At 42.0% G+C, this 19499-nt stretch overlaps 2 protein-coding genes across 2 annotated transcripts; one reads left to right on the top strand and one right to left on the bottom strand.

The window, feature by feature from the left end:
• Nucleotides 1–2163: 2163 nt before the first annotated feature.
• On the bottom strand, nt 2164–6100 carry uts2r3 (urotensin-2 receptor 3). The gene is made up of 2 exons (XM_084052914.1): nt 5903–6100; nt 2164–3689 (listed from the first exon to the last, which is right to left on the bottom strand). Exon 2 carries the CDS (start codon nt 3611–3613, stop codon nt 2459–2461), a length of 1155 nt encoding a protein of 384 aa, XP_083909040.1. The 5' UTR covers nt 3614–3689; nt 5903–6100; the 3' UTR covers nt 2164–2458.
• A 9894-nt stretch (nt 6101–15994) lies between these two features.
• On the top strand, nt 15995–16987 carry LOC311041662 (eukaryotic translation initiation factor 2 subunit 2-like; the record flags this gene model as incomplete). The annotated part of the gene is made up of 1 exon (XM_084052143.1): nt 15995–16987. One exon carries the CDS (start codon nt 15995–15997, stop codon nt 16985–16987), a length of 993 nt encoding a protein of 330 aa, XP_083908269.1.
• Between the last annotated feature and the right edge of the window lie 2512 nt (nt 16988–19499).

Here is a 19499-nt window from a genome sequence, read left to right as displayed (position 1 = left end):
TCATCTGCGTCAAAGAGCAGCAGGGTTTGCGATACAGTACAGAGCTCTCTTTGAGCCAGACAGACAGAGACGGTTCGGTTCCCAAGCTACAAGGGGAGACACAGGAGGGGCCGGTGGGCACACACACACCAAGGACGGGGGAACACCTTCACCCATCACAGACACGCTGACACAGACACACAAATAAAAGTTCCCAACACAAACTTGAGGATTTCTTTTTTTCTTATGTTCTTTTCTTCAAGTTCTCACCCAATTCCCTGCCATCACCCGTTTGGCATCCATCACTGTCCTGTACCATCCCACTTGGGACCTACTGTACCCTATAAATGAAATGCCTATTTATGTACATATTGATCCATAAATTACTGTTGATACACATCTATTATATGCCCTGTTTTACTAGTGGTAGATTGCACATGATGTTCATTCCAATACTTAGATCTCCAAATGGTTCATATCCTATGCTAACCCAGTCAGTCCAAGTACCGATGGCCAGTTCAGTCTTTAGGTCTCTTCCTACACCTCTATTCCTATCTACTTTATGCATACCTGAACAGCCGTATGATGTTATCTTTTATATTGTCAACATTTTAATTAGTGTTACCCTACCACTTATTCTGTACTAATTCTCTACCCATACTGTACCTGTTTCTTTGTTTCATCTACACTGTGGTAATGCTATTACAATATCAATTGACATATCAATGTCTGTGATTAATTGAATACTTTATTAACAGTTTGCAAATAGTACAGAGGTACGATTTTACAATGATTGTTAGATAACACAAAAAGCCCTTGGGGCTTGTTTCCATTGTGGTCTGTGTCTGTCTGTCTAAATAGTATCGCTATAGTACCCCCCCCCCCCCCCCCCCCCTCTGACTTCAGCCATTTCATACCCACGGGCCAAATTTGATATAGTCACTGTGATATTATTTCCCCATGTCTCTCTCTCTCTCTCTCTCTCTCTCTCTCTCTCTCTCTCTCTCTCTCTCTCTCTCTCTCTCTCTCTCTCTCTCTCTCCATCTCTCCATGTCTCTCTACATCTGCTATGACCATAAACCCCCAAAGCACATGGATTTTGCACGTTGTGTTCTTGTTCAAGGGGCCAAGAAGAAGGGACCTCACGCGCCTCCACTCGCTATGTGCAGTGATATTCAAGCTCTGGGGTGGGCCCCCCTAGTGGGACAGGAGGGGAATTCCAAGGGGGTCATAGCATGCCCAATATGAATAATTTACATGACTGTGCCAAAGGATATATATATATTATTATTTTTACTTCTAAACATATTACTTAATAATCAATTGTATTAATGTTGACTTACAGTAAAGGGGGGTGCTCATGGGGAAATGTTTGAATATCACCATGCTAGGGGAACAGATAGCCCATGACACAGAGTAACATATAGAAAGAGTATTCTTTATTCAAAGGCTATATTACATAACATCAGAAATATCACTTAGAATAAGCATAACTCATTGAAGCCATGCTAAGCATTGCATGATTTATACAAAAATATACATTTGCCAACCAACATGCAGGTGGTGATAATAAAAAAAGAACCTCTGTTGTATTTAAATGTGTCAAGCGTCAAGGAAAGCAAAGCCAGCCTCGCCAAAGCCCTCAAACAATTTGTTGTGTCAACAAAAGAAACATGCTCCGACTATGTCTGACAAGTGGTCACAGCCAGTTGTTCTCCAACAGTAAACTTTTTTGATAATGCTCAAAAGTCAAGTTGAAGTGCACTATCATACGACTGGAAATGTTTGTACTGTATATATTTGTTATCGTATCATATATATGTTATTGTTGAACAGGTCAACTCTGACTGCTAAGCCCTCTATCTCTATTCTCTCATATCACTTGATCTTAAGTTAACCTGAGCATTTGTCTGAAAACCTGGTTTACTGTAAAAATGATAAAGTTTACATAATTGAATTGTTTAAAAACCAAAATGATGTTTGTTACTACTTCAGTAACCAAATCACCTGGAAAAAAATATGTTGAATGCAGATAAAGCTAATATTAATTTAATCTCCTGACAGGAAATATGGTCTGATAACAAAGCTTACATACAAAGTGCTATTGTCCTTCTTTTAACTTAGGCCCTATATACTCCACCATATGACAAATAGCAAAACATAGCCGATCTACAAGCTCACAACGTGTCGCGTTGAGATTGTAGATATTCTATTTAGAAGAAAACAAAACATTTTTCAACAACAAAAAAGGAGATTGTACAAACATTTTCTGAAAATGTGCCCAAAGTAGGGCCACCATGGATAATGTGGTTAAATCACTGGCTAAAGCCATGGTCTTTGGTGCTGGTTATGGAACACATAAACAGTGTTCAAATATAACTAGTATAACTAGTCAGCATACACGCACACACACACACACACACACACGCACACACAAATATAAACCTTTGACATCTACAGTTCCAGAGAGACTTTCACTCTACTGCAGCGGACTGCTCTTGCGACAGAGCTGGTTCGCTGAAGACAGCGTCTGTCGGGTTCGTCTACGTTTGCCCGTCAGCAGCGTGTAGAAGAACGGATTCACGCAAGAGTTCCCGTACGTCAGACACGTGAGGATCCGGTTCACCGTCACCTGTGTACTCACAGGCAATGTCCGCAGCATGTCCGGCTGGTACAGCGGAAGCAGCTGCCACACCCAGAACGGCAGGAAGCAGGCCCAGAACGCCAGGACGATCCCCAGGATGAGGAGCAGGACTTTGGGCTTGGGCGCTCTGGGCGGGTACGAGGTGCTGCTGCCTCCGCCTCTCGCCCAGGCGGGCTGGGTCTGGGACACCCAGTAGAGGCGACCGAGGGTGGCATACAGGGCTCCGATGGCCAGGCCCGGGCCCAGGATGCTGGTGCAGAACAGGATGCTGAGGTACACCTTAGAGCTCTGCTCGTCCCAGGCCGGAACGCACAGCTGGCCCTCCACACTGTCCTCCAGGTGCAGGGTGATCATCATGGGCAGGCTGAGGGCCACCGCCAGCCCCCAGGCTAGGCCCACGCGCAGCAGGCCCGAGGACTTGGACGAGGAGGCGTGGAGCGGGTCCGCCACGGCGCGGTAGCGGTCCAGGCTCATGGCGGTCAGGGTGAAGATGGAGGCGTGCATGGTGAGCAGGTCCAGGCTCAGCAGCAGGCGGCAGCCCAGCTCCCCGAACGCCCAGCCGTTCCCCAGGCTGTCGTACACGATGAAGGGCGCCGTGAACAGGTACAGCAGGTCCGCCAGGGCCAGGCTGAGCACCTGCATGTGAAGGTAGGAGGACGAAGAGGAGGAGACGGGAGAGGAGGAATGGGACAGGGAGGAAGAGAAGGACTTGGCGAGACAGGACGGGACGGGGACGCTTAGGGAGCAGCAGGTGATCCCTGTTCCCCGTCTCCTCTTGCCCCTCCTGCGCCGGAGGAGGAGGATCAGGGTGTACAGGTTTCCTGAGATGCCCAGCAGCGAGAGGAGCGACAGGACGCAGCAGAACAGAGGCGTCGACACCGAGCTCATGGATGGAGAGATGGAGGGGATGGATGAGGGGACAGATGAGTTGGGGATGAGAGGAAAAGTGTACGGAGAGGTAGAAGGAGGCACAGAGCCTATGGCCTCCATTGTTGGGAGTTAGAAAAATGGTTTGGAAATTTTGGAGGAATGTATGGCCAGTGATTGCTAAAAGACAGATAACTGTCTAAAAAATGGCAAGTCATTTTAGAAGAGACAGAAGGGTTAGGAGAAATCAGATGAGGGGGAGAAATAAAAGAGAGAAAATGGGAAATTAATTAACAGGCAATATCACTCAATAAAATGATTACTGTCTCTTATTGTATAATCAAAGCTATTGGTATATATTTAGTTAAATATAAGTGGAATACATGTGTGGTAATTACATTTCTATCAATAAATAGTTGAATCATCCAGACAAATGTTCCTAAACACATAGTGGAAACCTAACCACCCATGTCAACACAAAGGCTTATCGTTTTAACAGTAGGCTCATCTACTTGGCCCTGTCGTTTTTCAGCCTGTCAGGTCAGGGAGTCCTGCATGTTTTTTTGTTTAATAATCGGATTTTCAGAGCCTGGGGGGCAACACACGGTTGTAAATCTAGACCCCCCGCCAGCCACCTGAAGGCATGCCAGGCCGCGCTGTTGCTCAACACTTTCACTGCAGAAGAAAAAGCAATTCATATATAACCTCAACCTGTAACCATTGAACAAAAAAAAAAGTTGTTATTTAGGAGCTTAACACAGCTTGTTTTGCAAACAGGTGGTATCTATTCTGCCTCCCAGACTTCTAGCCTACATGTTTTGACTTGTATGTAGACCTATATGTTGTGTGCTTTTGCGCATCAGTGCCATAGGGCTTTGGACACTTAACTACGTATTCCTCACTGGGTTATCAAATTCCTTTCACTTGCTGGGACCTTTAAGTCAAGAAAAATAAATCTGCTTGCGGCCACTTTACAGGCCAGCTGCCTTTACAATAGGCCTAATTTAATAGGATAATTGAACCAATTCGCACTTTGCATTTCACACAACCACACGTGGCGCGCCCGAACAAGAGGAGAAAGAAGAAAAAGAATATTAGGCTCTATGCACAGCAACCATATTAGAAAGAAATTGGGCCTCTTCCTTACTTCCTTCACGGGTGTTACCAATGATAGCCTACTAAATGAAGGTCCTGTTCCATTCTGGTCAAACAGAGTCAGTCAGGGTGCTGATATTGCGCATGTTGACTCACTGGAAACACTCTGCTAAACCAGTGGGTCTCAAAGTGTGGTCCAGGGACCCTCGTGGTTCCTTGGGGGTGTTCCAAATGGACCCTTTACGGGTGTGTAACTCTTGGTTCCATTTGTATTTTCTCAGAGTTATGGGGATCCTTGAAATAAATGTTTGAGAACCACTATGCCAAATGGAACGGAGCCTTCATTAGTATAATTGGTAAGACCTGTGAAGGAAGTAAGGAAGAGGCCCGATTTCTTTCTAATATGGCTGCTGTGCATATAGAGCCTAATCATAGGCTACCTTTTAATTTGATTTGTGCCACATACGACGGTCCTTTTTTTTCTTCTTCAAAGAAGCTAAATTTGCAGCAGAAATGTATACGCCGCTGACATCAAAGCCTCCACGGGGGGGTGTTTGACCCGGTCAGACGCGGGGTTAAGAGCTACTGTTGAACTGTGGAAGCAGAGCCGAACCCCCACGGAGGAGGAGCGGCCCCAGACGTTCACCCTACCGGTCCCTTTAAATAACATCACACATCATGGCCATTTCATTCTGTTGTCATATAATATAACATTTGTGTTTTCATCACAACCTTTCAAATGATTTCTTTGAGACGATCGTCAGACGCAATTCGCAACAGTAACAGGCCTATCCTACATGCTTTAAGTCAACTAGCCTGTAGACTAGACTTGCCCGTATGGTTATAAATATTTTTTTTAAAATAAGGTTTAGCATCATTTAGGTTTATTTGATAATTCTTAGACAAATAAGCTATTGTTTGGCAATTGTTGTAGCTAATCTAGGCTGTAATTAAAAAAAAAATCACTGGTGACTAAAAAATGTCAAAAATTGATGATTAGACTAGAATTTAAAGTGTCTGCTTGCATGGAAAGATCATAGAATAAATTCCTGAGAGGACTAATATAGAATTGATTGATTGAATACTTTTTTAACAGTTGGCAAAAAAGTGGTACAAATGTATACAAAAGGTGTTAAAAGAATAACACAAAAAAAAACCTAAGCAGGGCTTATTTCCATTGTGGTCCTGTTTATTCAATTAATCGAGAATGCATTTGTTAATTGTAAACTTTTGTAAAAGTAGCCTATATATTTGTTTTACCAAATCAAAGGCATGTGTGCAAAGTTAGTGTAATTAACAATTTGTATTTGTGCTTACCTAGTATCAGGCGCTGTGAAAATCATATTCCGTGGAGTTTTTGGGATGATTTATCTTCATTTTCCATGGTGAATTATCCTCGTCTTCTCTTGTTGTGAGGAATTCCCAATGATCTCCGTTGAGAGGATAAAATGTAGAATAATGTTCTTCATGAACGGCGGAACACGTTTGGTCAGAACTTAGTGCGGATCTCTCTTGACTTCTCCTGTTGCTGGTGTGTGTCCTGTCTGTCTGTCTCCTCTGTGTGTTTGATGTGTCTGCGAGGGGAGTGCCGAACGCGTGCGTGTGAGTGCGGGGGTTGGGAGGGTGCAGGGGGTTGGAGTGTATGGATGGATGAGGGAGTGTGCAGGGTGAGGGTCTTAAATAGGCTAAATTAGGCAGATTCTTAAATTACACAGTGGTGGAAAAAGTTTTTTTTTTTTTTTTTACTTTAGTGAAAGTATCAATACCATGATACTTGAGTAAAAGTACAAAAGTATTGGTATCAAAATATACTTAAAGTACAAAAGTAAAAGTAGTCATTATGCAGAATGTCCCATTTCACAAGTTTTCAAATGTATAATATGTATACAAATCTTTAGGAAATAGCAGATCTACAAGCTCACAATGCATCCCATCATGATGGCCGAAATGTATATAGGGCTGAAGTGGGTAATGTATGTTTTGTAATAATAATCAAAATCTACAAAGTAACTAGTAGGCCTAACTAGGTTATCAAATAATTGTAGTGGAGTAGAAGTACAATATTTGACTCTGAGATGTAGTGGAGTAGAAGTGAAAGTATAACAAATTGGAAATACTCCAGTAAAGTAAAAGTACCTCAACATTTTACTTAAGTACACAGTACTTAAGTAAATGTATTTAGTTACTTTACACCACTGAAATGATCAATTCAATAATTTTACTATGTCATGAGGAATAGCGAAAATAGCTGATCTACACACTTCTACAATAGATAGAAGCTTCACTATTTTTGAAAAAAATCTGAAAAAAACATGTTGCAAGTATGGCTCATTTGTTGAACGTTCTTCAGAAATGATCTCTCTTTGTATTATCTTCTTGTTGCATTTTTTATTTTCATTTTAGGCCTAGTGCAGGAACATACATCTTCCATACAACCCAATTATAATGATCCCACAAGGGAAATTCAGTTGTCAATGGCAGTGACAGCAGAATCCCAGAATATCATCTGTCTTATGTATTTTATATGGTAGCCTAATTGCAGTAATGATTTCATTCTATTCAATAACTCAATTTCAATTCTTTCCTTTTCCACCACTTTGAATTCTCATTATTTTTCATATGACAAAGTATACTGTAGACTAGAGCAGAGAGCTTAAGTGGATAACCTTGCATGCTTGTGAAATTTTGAGTCTGAAACTTGATGACTCAGTAGTAGGGGGTTCGATACTTTGCGAGCCAGGAGAACATCTCACTATACAACCATACTGGAACAATATTTTCCACAAATTCCAAGCAGATGACCATAAATGGTGACTGAGCATCATATTTTGGCACACAGTCGACAGCTGTAAGTCAGAGGTATGGGCGGTTACATCAAGGTCTACATTTTACAAAGCACCTATAGCATATGGTGGTGGATTTATTTAATCGTAATGCTATAGTCTGTATGGATATGGACTGGGTTATGTGTTAATGTTTGTTGTGGCATTCTGTTGCATTGACTCTAGACAAAACGGTGTTGAATGAATAGTTAATTTATGGAATATTAGGGAAGCCAACCCTATTCATGTCCTATCATGTGGATGGCTTATACTATTTATTTATCATGTGTGGTACTGTATATTGAGAAAGGTAAGGTGGGCACAGGGTTCAAATCCCAACTGGGAAAGGTGTGGAAATGTAATGGAAAAAGCCCTCTCTTCCCTCAACAACTGAGCAAACCCCTGTTTGCTGAGCAAAGACTCACCTCTTCAGACTCCACCTCGCCCCCCCCCTAGCACTTCACTCTCCCTGTACCCCTTGCTATCATCTGCCTTGATTGATGCTAGCAAATTACCAAGATATGGCTATCATGCAGACGTATCTTGCTCACCCGTGCTCATGTTTTTGTTACTTTGGTTTGTTTTCTTGACCACAATGTTAAGAATGTAATTTAGATAGCATGTTATTTAAACGGATGCTATAGGTTCATTGTTTACCTGGTATCCTTCCTATAATTTCAATGTACAGATTGTTATTTTGATAGTGTATTGTTTAGACAGATGCTATGTTCTTGGTTTACGGGATCCTAGTATATTGAGGCACTACACTGTCTTGTATGTATGTGATTACCTTGCTTATTGTAAGTCGCTCTGGATATGAGTGTCTGCTAAATGCCTATATTGTATTGCCTCAGAGGAGCTGCTGAAGAGTGTGGTTTTACAGGGCTGCTCTCAGGGGTGGAGGAGGTCTGTATGAATGTGAAACAGGTTGTCACTTTAAAAGAGCATCTGTTGACTTTCTATGGACAAAATAAGGCAGGTGCTGGATCAAAGGAAGATAATCATAGAAGCAACAAAGAAGATCCGTACACTGTAGCTCCCTTAATTGCAAATGTATTGCCACATCCAAACAAAAAGTGACATTTCACCATTTAGCCATAATCTTCTTTATGTCTGAAGAAATGTCACTTTTTGTTTGGATGTGCAAAGCTACCGTGATCTCCTTTGTTCCTTCTTCACACTGATCTTTTATTCTCTGACAGTTTATTCTCCATCACTTACTCAATTATAGAGTGCCTATGGGTTGGCAAGGAGATTGTACCCTAATCAAAAGATCGGCACAAAAGTCAGAGCAGAGCTAAACTGGGTTACCTGCTGCAAGCCTTAAGCCCATTAGCTCTATTGTCCTCCATAAAGAGGTGGCTGAATAGCAGCTGGACCTGATTATAACCATCGATGATTATTTGAGTTATCACAGCCAGGTTCCATATACCCATTTAGTCTTTTATTATTTTAGTTGTCTTGTAAATTGTATGAATGTATTTATTACTGATTAAATGTTTCTGTAAGTCTCTGGTCTTTGGGTGCCGAATCTCCCAAAATAGTTGAATATAAAGTCATAGCATGGACATCACACGCCAATGAAATCACTTATTTATTAAAACACAGAGCTATCCACATTCACAAAGTATGTCAGGAAGAAAAGACACCCACAATAACCGCCACCCACTTTTGCATAACATTAAACAAATAACACTTTTTAGAGGACAGTGGGTCACTTTGCCCCCCCCCCCCTCTTTTTTTGCAAAATGAATTAGGCAGATATTGATCCTTTGTACCAACATGGATATACTGTATAGTATTCCATAAATGCTCTTCCAAACCATTCTAAAACTAAATGCAAAAGCCATGGCCTTGGTGTACGGGCCCCTTCCAGTAAGAATGAGGATGAGTCATGAGAGCTCAGAGTTTCAGCAGGCCTGGCAGACGGTCAGGCACGCTGACACACCACCAAGATGTGGTTATTTGCTGTCATTTCATAAAGCCGCTGCAATAAACTAACGTACACCTTGTCTCCGACCCAAAGTCAATACCATGTCCCACTGAATCTCCCAACACATTGGCGTCTCACACGACTCACACACATGACTTTATATGGCGATTTGATGTCTGAATTTATTGCGGTGATTAAGTATTAGCGTTCAGTGGCTCCCTACAACAACATTTCTCCATGTCAGAGGAAAAGTTCAAATGCGGTACGCTAATAAGTGGCCTGGCTTTTAGCTCAGTATGCGTGATGTCACAGATTCAGTGGCTCTTTTCAGAGTTATCAAAAGAGACTTTAGGGTTGCTTGTAAGCCGCTATAGTTGGTTTTGGCCGTGCAAACTGGAAACCCACAGCTGCCTGTGGGTATGCTAACTCTGCACTCTGAGCAGCTGAGAGGTTAGAATTGGTTTAGTAGTGACCAGCCAGACAGTCATTTTGGCTGTTGACTGCACGATTCGTGCTAGCATAAGTGATCTCTAGCTTTGTAAGAATATTGTATGGACCACTGTGGCTCTGGCCCTTATATTTCTCACCACTGCTGAATGTTGGTCAGCTGAACTGAAGCTTAACCACTTTGCAAAAAGAAGTATACTATATTTAAGCAAAAATCCATAATTTTCAAACTTTTTTAAAACTAGCGAAACATGGCCAATCTACAAGCTCACATCCCCATGCATTGCAATGCAATGTGAGCTTATAGATCGGCTATTGACTCTATGCGACACCATGACTAGGTATAAAATACATCTATTTTTGCTATTTGGAAAACTGTAGAATAAAAAAGTGACAGTTTTGTCTATAGTGACCCGCCAGGTTGAAAGTGGTTAATGTCCAATTTTGCTTCAGTTTTTGGTTTGTCACTCTGGATTGGATCATTTAATGCCATTAAACATTTTAATGTTGAGACACAGAGGGTGCACACTGGCTGCTTCATACATGTGTTGGCATACATAGACAGAGACACGCAGTAAAGAGTAGAGGGTGGGCAGGGGGGAGGGGGAGGACATACCTATCCCTACGGGATGTGAGGAATTTGAACAAATACCTGGCACAGGCATGCCAAAATAGGAGAGGGGGTGTAGTAGAAGTAGAGGACCTGGAGAGACATGAGAGATGAGAGCTCATTTAGGTGAACGTTAGAACCGGATAGATGAGGGGTTCTCAAACGTTTTTATACCAGGACGCCATGTTATGGGGGAAATGTTTTGCCGACGCCACACTTGATTTATAGTGCAATTTCAAAGTCTGAAATGTGAAAATAAAGCTTTGGTAGCCTTCATTCATATCGTATAACACTGGAGCATTACTCAGCGATGTGTGTGTGTGTGTGTGTGTCTGTCTGTCAGGAACATTTCTGCTCACATAGTCACATTTACAGAGAATTTGTAAAGAAGCAGGATGTAAGACTATATGGGGATGGGATCGGCTCGTAGCCGAGTGGGTATACAATAGATGCCGTCTGGTAATCAGAAGGTTACCAATTTTTCCCTCGGCTTGCCCAGGGTCAATGTGTCATGATAACGGTGAGCAAGACAATTATTTAGACCCTAACTGCTCCCTGAGTGTCGTATTAATGACACTTCCCTGCTGGGTTACGTAAGTGCAGAGGACAAATTTCATGTATGTGCAAATGTACAGTGACACTATTATGACCAAAACAAAGGGCCCTAAATTCTTATTCTTATTCTTATTCTTATTCTTATTCTTATTCTTATTCTTATTCTTATTATGTGAGACACAAGGCATGATCCTCTGATAAAGATGGAGGTGGCTATAATTTTAATTATTACTTTTATTTGTTTGATTTTATAATTAATCTTAATTGTTATTTTTGGAAAACAAAGTCATTTTATGTATTTTTCGTGTCAACTACAGGAGGTGATGTAAATGAAATGAAGTGTTTCAATTTGCTGCATGCCAATATTCTGTGACTGAGTGATATGATCCTGCTGTAGGATATGATTAATTGTGCAGATCTGACGTGTTGTTTTTCAGTTAATCATATAAATCCGTGCCCACGTCCATGTCTTGAATGAATTCCAATTACATTTACCTGAGCTATGAGCTTTGTTTCAGCACTTTAACCTGTAATGCATGGATTTGCATGTATAAGTCAGTCCTCTGCATGCAAAGGTAGGCTACTGTAGAGGGTCTTCGTAATGACAGACCCTTGGATTAAAACAAAAAACACTGATTTACATTTATGGTTTCAACCTGTCGCTGTTATCCAGAGAAGCAGTTGGTGAGTAAGCAGGCAGGGGTTTAGTGTCTTGTTCAAGGACACTGATGAGTGGGTGTGGACACATTGGCTGCTGAAGGGATTGAACCTGTGAGCTCCATTTACAGGACATTGGCTATACTGTATCTGCTCTATCCGCATCTACTCTGTACACACTGGAGTTTTAAATTAACACCAAATATTTGTGCGAATGTGCGACTATCAAGCGATCCGCATACAGTAAATGTGTCAAGTGTCAAGGGACGTGTTGCATGATTCTTTGTCACCTAAGTATATAGGCTTTATATATGTTGCTTTATACGTTTCTTTTTATGGACTTGTTGCATCTCAGCCTGTCATGATATAATGGCACCAAGCAGGGTCTCTGAGATGTCTTTGAACTGCTGAGAGTTCACAGAGGTTGAGAATATGAAAACACCAAAGGAAAACGAGAATCACTCTCACACTCCCTTGAACAAACACACTTTGTTATTGTCTCCGCCAGGCCGAAAGGCATGGCGAGAGAGTATGTTTTACCCTCCGTCCGTCCGTCCGTCCGTCCGTGTGTGTGTGTGTCCTGTCTGTGTGTTAACAGCTAATCTCCGGCACCGTTGGCCCGGTCGCTGCGAAACTGTGCACACCCACTCCATGGATGCCAATTCAGAACCTCTGCCCCACATTTTTCACATGGGCCTGTTATAGCGCCACCAGGAGGCCGATTTGTGCAAAACCCATTTTTTCTCATTACACCTACAGCTTTTAACCAAACGTCATGCAAATCGGTACACAGTATCTCTATAGTCATGTGATCAACCCGGATCTGTCCGATTTCCCATATTGCATCCTCATTGGCTAAGGTTGGCTTCCAAAGTTTGCAGGATTGGTCTGTTTTGAACAAACTGCCTCCAATCATGAACGCAGCTTGCCATTTCCATAAAATTGCACACGCACATTCCCACTAGGCCGAGGAAGAAATGCCACTTGAACATTTTCAAATCAGCCTCATGGTGGCGCTATAACTGGCCGATTTGCATTTTTAACTATAACTGCACCGATCTGCGTGAAACTTTGCACGCACACTCCCTAGAGGCCAAGGAAAAACATTGGACTGCATTTTTCACATCTGCTTTTTACAGCGCCACCAGGAGGCCGATTTATGTAAAATACATTTTTGGAGATTATTCCTTCAGATTATGTCCAAAAAACACGCAATTTCATGTGATTCTGATGGATCTGTCCGATATTTCATATTCCATCCTATTTGGCTTACAGTGGCTTCCAAAGTTTGCAGGATTGGTCAGTTTTAAACAAAATGCCTCAAAACATGAATGCAGTGTGCAATTTCCGTGAAAGTTTGCATGCAGATTCCCACTAGGCCGAGGAAGAAATGCCCCCCTTTTCACATTCACATTGGCCTTTATAGCGCCACCAGCAGGTCTAATTTAGCAAAACACATTTTTGGAACAAAATGCCTCAAATCATGAATGCAGTGTCATCCCATTGAAAGGCCTAAGAAGAAATGCCACCCTTTTCACATTGGCCTATTATAGCGCCACCAGGAGGCCACAATAACCTACCTGACCTGGCGGAGACCTGTGCTCCGAGGAGCACTTTTTCTAGTTCTATATATCATCGTCTGCTATGGCAGCACTCCCACCAAGGGAGATGGAGACACAGTTCGGCGTGCAACAAATTAATAGGCAACACGTCGTCTCTAACAGTTCCCGAACCTACCGCTGGCTGTCCTTGCTTTTCTGCCTTCATTTGGCTAATTAGCTCTGTCCATTTCTTAACAGACTGTGTGACATATTGCTCCAGCGGTTTACTGTCCCCTCGTACCCCGGCTTTGATTAAATGGGGTGGACAGTTTGTGGTGCGTGACTAACGGTTGTTGGGCCGGGCTGATTAGCAACTGGCGATGAGTTATTGATCCTCATTGCATTCTGGTCCATGTTTAACAGCTGTCTGTCAATCTCTCCCCATTCTTACCAATGCCAAGCCAGCATTTATGCTTTACAATGCTGTGATTTAGCATGATTAGGTACAGTATGATCATGCACAGTATATCTCTATGGCTCTTTTTGCATGTTTGCAACAAGGCCAAGTGTGTTTAGTATTGCACAGGTAGTGTTGTTTGGTGTGTGTTTTGGTAAGTACAGTTTTTATGTATTCATGTATACCGTATGTGGGCTAATCATGCATACAATATATCGTAGCTGTCGGGTGGAAAACTTGTATGTCCAAAACCGTTCCTTTTTAATTACTATTTAAAATATTAAATAAAATAGTGAAAATAGTAGATCTACAAGATCACAGGTGCGACACGTTGAGCTTGTAGATCTGCTATTTTCACTACTTTTGTGTGACAATCTTGTATGATGGGTTAGGGTTAGGGCAGTTAAGTAGGGCAATAATTTATGAAAAAACATAAACATTTCAATCCGACAATGATATGCATCGATATGTAGGCAATGGTGTATTATGTATGTACATGAATACAACAAAGCCTATATAGTCCTATATACAATGTATATAGTATGTAGGCTATATGGGCAATTGAAAATTATAATTTTCTGTACTACAAGTGTGACACAGCAGCCATGTTTCCGGCTAGAGTGGTAATTGATCCTCAGGATGGCTGTCCAGTTCCCTTAACATCTGGGTTAACAAAAATGGCAGCTTCAGACAGAGCTAGAGTAACTGTTGCTGAATAGCTGGCAATTTCCGCTAGTAGTGGGTAGTGGGTGATCGTAACTAAGCAATTGTAAAATACTCGACAATGTGGCGGCCGTAAGCTAGTCTTCTGAGTATTGGGCTGGAATATGTTAAGTACAGTAGCTTGGTCACAATGTTCCAGTAAAGACTAGTCTTTACTCCTCTGTGGCGAATTACATTGTAATTAAGCAAAGTAATGTTAGCATGGGTTAGGATTAGGAATGTTTTCATAATTATCACAAATACTATGTAGGACATTTGCCATATTCCACATTATAGCAGCAATGTAACAAAACCTGCCATTGACCTTTACCACCCCAAAGGTGCAGCAAGGCTTAGGCATGTATCTTTGATTGATTGATTGAATACCTTATTAAACAGTTTGCAAAAAGTACAGATGTACAGTTATACAACAATGCTAAAAGGATAACACAAACACCCCTGAGGGCTTGTTTCAATTGTGGTCCTATGTATTAAAATTAATCAAGACATATAAATACATACAATACTATACAAGAGATCATCAATACTAGGAGCAGTAAAATATATATTTACAGAAATTGCCACAAGAAATGTAATTTCTTGTAGCAAGCTAGAAGACTTGTCTAGGTCCAGTTGCAAATTGTAGACAGGTGCTCTTTTATGGCAAAATAGTAGAATTAATTCATCCCCATGTTTGTGCCGAATCTGGGGGGAACAAGATCAGTGGAGCTCCCTCTAGTGTTGTGCCGGTGGGCGTTTATCACTTTTCTGAAGTAATTAGACAGGTACATGGGCACTGGTCCCTTGAGTATCTTGAAAACCAGGCCCATTACAAATTGCAGTACCCTGTCCTCTACCCTGAGCCATCCCACCCTAGCATAATGAGTAGGGGTGAATGGTGAATAGGGGTGAAGTAGGTGAATTCTGGGTGTGAGGTCTAATAGTAGTCTGACTAGTTTGTTTTGAGAGGTCTGTAGTTTTGACTTTAGTGCCCTTGAGGTGCTAGAGTACCATGAGGTGCATGCATAGTCAGAAAAACAAATAACGCACATCCTCCGTTCTTTGGTGCTGAGCTTAAACTGTAAAAACAGTGATAATGAGACAAAGATATGGCTCGCAACTCACTTTTGTGATCCAGGTTTTATTCAAACAAAACAGCTGATGATACGACGTTTCGACCCTTTCGGTCTTTTTCAAGTATGATATATGATATACTATACTTGAAAAAGACAGAAAGGGTCGAAACGACGTATCATCAGCTGTTTTGTTTGAATAAAACCTGGAGCACAAAAGTGAGTTGCGAGCCATATCTTTGTCTCGTGCATGCATAGTCAAAATGACATTGGATGAGTGCACCAGCTATTGTCCTCAGTGCTCCAGCTAGTGTCCTCAGTGGATTCCTACTGACCTGTGTTCTTTTGATGCCCATATAGAGGAGTTCTGTGTGAGGCATGCCCAAATATGGAGTCCAGGCAAGGACTCCATATCAGTACTATGATATCATATGACATCAGGGAACTCAATATAAGCAATGACGTCAGCGATGATGCTAGCGAGCATGACATCATCATGTGACACCAGCATGGTACAACTGTCTGTGACAGAACAGTTTCTGTATCATTTTATTTTTTCGGCGCAGTGAGTGAGATTTAGAACAGATTCCAGGCAATTTCCAGTCCACAAACATGTCAGGAGATGAGATGATTTTCGACCCCAACATGACTAAGAAGAAGAAGAAGAAGCCATTCATGTTGGATGAGGAGGGAGGAGAGGGGGTCGGAGGAGAGGAGTCCAAGGAGATGGAGGCGAAGGAGGTGGAACCAGAGGGAGAAGACAAGGAGTTTGGTCTAGATGAGGATGAAGGAAAGAAGAAAGAACAATCTGAAGATCTGGATGACCTAAACTTCTTCAACCAGAAGAAAAAAAAGAAGAAACCGAAGAAAGTGTTTGATAATGAATTTGAGGAGGGAATTAAGGAGCTGAAGATTGAAGGTGAGCAGATTGAGGTTATGGAGGAGGATGATCATGATCTCATGTTTCCAGCCAAAAAGAAGAAGCCAAAGAAAGTAAACTTTGAGGAGGGAGAGTTGCTGGAGAAGGATGACGCTCTTGAGGATGATGATGAGGGGGAAAACGATGATGGAATCGAATTTAGCTCCTCCACAGAACCAGCCTGGGCTGGTGCAGAGAGAGACTACTCATATGACGAGCTGCTCAACCGAGTCTTCAACTTCATGAGGGAGAAGAACCCAGACATGGTGGCTGGAGAGAAGAGGAAGTTTGTGATAAAGCCTCCTCAGGTGGTGCGTGTGGGTACCAAGAAAACGTCCTTTGTGAACTTCACAGACATCTGCAAACAGTTGCATCGTCAGCCAAAGCATCTCCTGGCTTTCCTCTTGGCTGAGTTGGGTACAAGTGGTTCCATAGATGGAAATAACCAGCTTGTGATTAAAGGCAGATTTCAGCAGAAACAGATAGAACATATATTGAGAGGATATATCAAGGATTATGTGACGTGTAGCACTTGCCGCTCTCCAGACACCATCCTTCAAAAGGACACTCGTCTCTACTTCCTACAATGTGAGACCTGCCACTCCCGCCGCTCGGTCGCTACCATCAGGACCGGATTCCAGGCTGTAACCGGCAAGAGGGCACAGATCCGTGCCAAAGCCAACTAAGAGGTCACCTACCCGGGGCTGCCCCCTCTCTCTCTCTGCTTGGGGAGGATGACTTGGGGCGGGGTGGCTAGACGCCCCCTTGTGATTTATAACTGGACTTTCTGTATTGGACAGGTGGAGGTTTGGCTGTTGATAGGCTATGATTCAGCCCTACCATGCAAAGGAGTGTGTGAGAGGCTAAAGTTTGGAGAATACTATATGAAGGGTTTAGGGGTGTTCACAGGCAGGGCCACAAACAGATGATGTGTGTTATGTACAATTCACATTGGTGCATTTTCTGGTCCCGCTTACAAACCCAGCTCTCTCCCAGTTGCTATTTTTTTTTCCTTTTTTTTTTCTTCATTTGCCGTTATCCTTGATTCTCCCTCCTGGGAATCCTGAATTAACATTACTTGATTAACATTACTTGGATGTGTTTTGAATAAGTAATTTAAAGCTGTAATCTGTAAGTTTTATGTTATGTTTATTGCTACTGTAGCACCAGGGATTTCAATTGGTTAAAATAACAACCACTGCAGATGTGCTAGTTATATTGTATATCAACATGCTATACCATATAGATTGGTTAAAGTAATATTTGTTCATCAAAATAATCAGAATCAGAATCAGAATCAGGTTTATTGTCACATCACAGGTTTACAAGGTAAAAAAGTGGGTATGGACATCTGATGTCCATAATTTGCGGATTGTAGCTTTAAAATGAAGATCCCTCTCAAAACAAAAGTGTACTCTTGCTCAGGTGAACTATAACCAGAGAGCTTATTTGCTCCATAATATCTTGGCCTTGACGCCTGATTTATGCTTTGTTGCGCACTGGTGTCTCGTACTGGGGGTGGCTGGCCTATCTGCGGGCTCACAATGTGTCGCAGCACGGCACGTTGTGGGCTTGTGGGTGTGCTGTTTTCGGGGCGGTTGGCAACCCAGTATACCTTATAGGCTTTAATGACTCATGAGTCATTTGTCTTTATCACTGTTTTCTAATAATAATAATTAATCCATGGGTAGCATGCTGCCTGTTCTCTGGTTGGTTAATGACCATAGGTCCCATGAAGCGGTCCTCTACCCTAGCTCATAACGAGATACATCAGAAAGACACAAGGCTACAGTATACACAGTGGGGAGAGTTGTCAACTGTTGCTAGTTGCCCAAGAGACTCTTTACAAGGGTTTATTTTCATCTAACTGATTAAGAAGAATAAGTGTTGGTCCCAATTCTTAATTCCAGTGAAAGCCCAAAAAACAATAAGCTTGACTCCAAAAAAATCACACCTTGATGAGTTTAACTTTTTAGTGAAGAAAAAGGTGCACAGAAAAAACAAACATGACATATACATCCAAAGTGTTGGATGTATGTGTCAAAGGTGGTTCTAACTTAGCCATGGTTCACATGACGCTTGTATACACAAGCGTCATGGTGCCAGTTGCCCCTGGGTTTTCGCGGATTTCTTTTTGTTTAGATTGCCAACTCTCACATGTACATAAACGTTCAGATTTCAAATATAAAGTGCTTACCACAGAGCCACGGATGTTACCTCGCGATGCGGACCACATTAAGTACCCGTATCTCCCGTATTGTTCAATAAAAAGCATTTTAAGCCCGTCGCCGGCCATTTCCTTTTTTCAGGTTTTTTTTTTTTTTAATGTATCAGAGTGCAATACACCTCCCAACCATTAGGTGTCGCATGGTTGAAAGTATCGGAGAAAATTTGGAGAAAATGGCCGGCGATCGGATTAAAATGCTTTTTATTGAACAATACGGGAGATAAGGGTGCTTAATGTGGTCCGCATCGCGAGGTAACATCCGTGGCTCTGTGGTAAGCACTTTATATTTGAAATCTGAACGTTTATGTACATGTGAGAGTTGGCAATCTAAACAAAAAGAAATCCGCGAAAACCCAGGGGCAACTGGCACCATGACTGTCATGGAATGACAGTCATGTTTCAGGGCTAGTTCTAACTTAACACGTTTTGTAGGGTCAAAAAACTGTCTTTGCTCTTAGGCTTCCAGCTCTAGACTGACAAACTTTGCTAGACACAGGTGCTGTTAATACAGAAAGCTTCTAATCAAAGGCTGTTCTAGCAACTGGCTCAATGAACTTAATTAGCTGCAAACCCACATGCATGTACAAAATAATAGCAATCACGCAATGTAATCCAAATACTCAAAATACTCAAAAATACTCTAATACAGATTTCTTTTAAATATGGCTCTCACATTTCCGGCCCCTAATTGGCTAGGCGGGAAGCATAACAATTACAACTTAGCATTACTTAGAGCCATACATAACAATATCAACAAATCAACTGAAATACATTCTTTTACTGATGTTAGGAACTCTTCACACTGCCTCTTGTAGCAGACAGAGCTTCGTAATTGGTCTCTCAAGGGTGCTGGTTTTCGTCTGCACACTGACACAACGCACAACTCCCCTTGAATCATGGTTTTGAGGATTCTTCCCATCATCCATGAATTTCTAGGAGCGGAGTCATCCACAATCAGAACGACGTCTCCA

The sequence above is a fragment of the Gymnoscopelus microlampas genome, assembly GCF_963454915.1.
Source record: "Gymnoscopelus microlampas genome assembly, chromosome: 3".
NCBI classification, from domain to species: Eukaryota; Metazoa; Chordata; class Actinopteri; order Myctophiformes; family Myctophidae; genus Gymnoscopelus; species Gymnoscopelus microlampas.
The sequence above is the reverse complement of the archived record's forward strand: the minus strand, read 5'-3'. Positions and strand labels throughout refer to the sequence as shown.

Coding starts and splice junctions, on each gene's coding strand:
- uts2r3 (XM_084052914.1), bottom strand. CDS start 3,613: ATGGAGGCCATAGGCTCTGTGCCTCCTTCTACCTCTCCGTACACTTTT.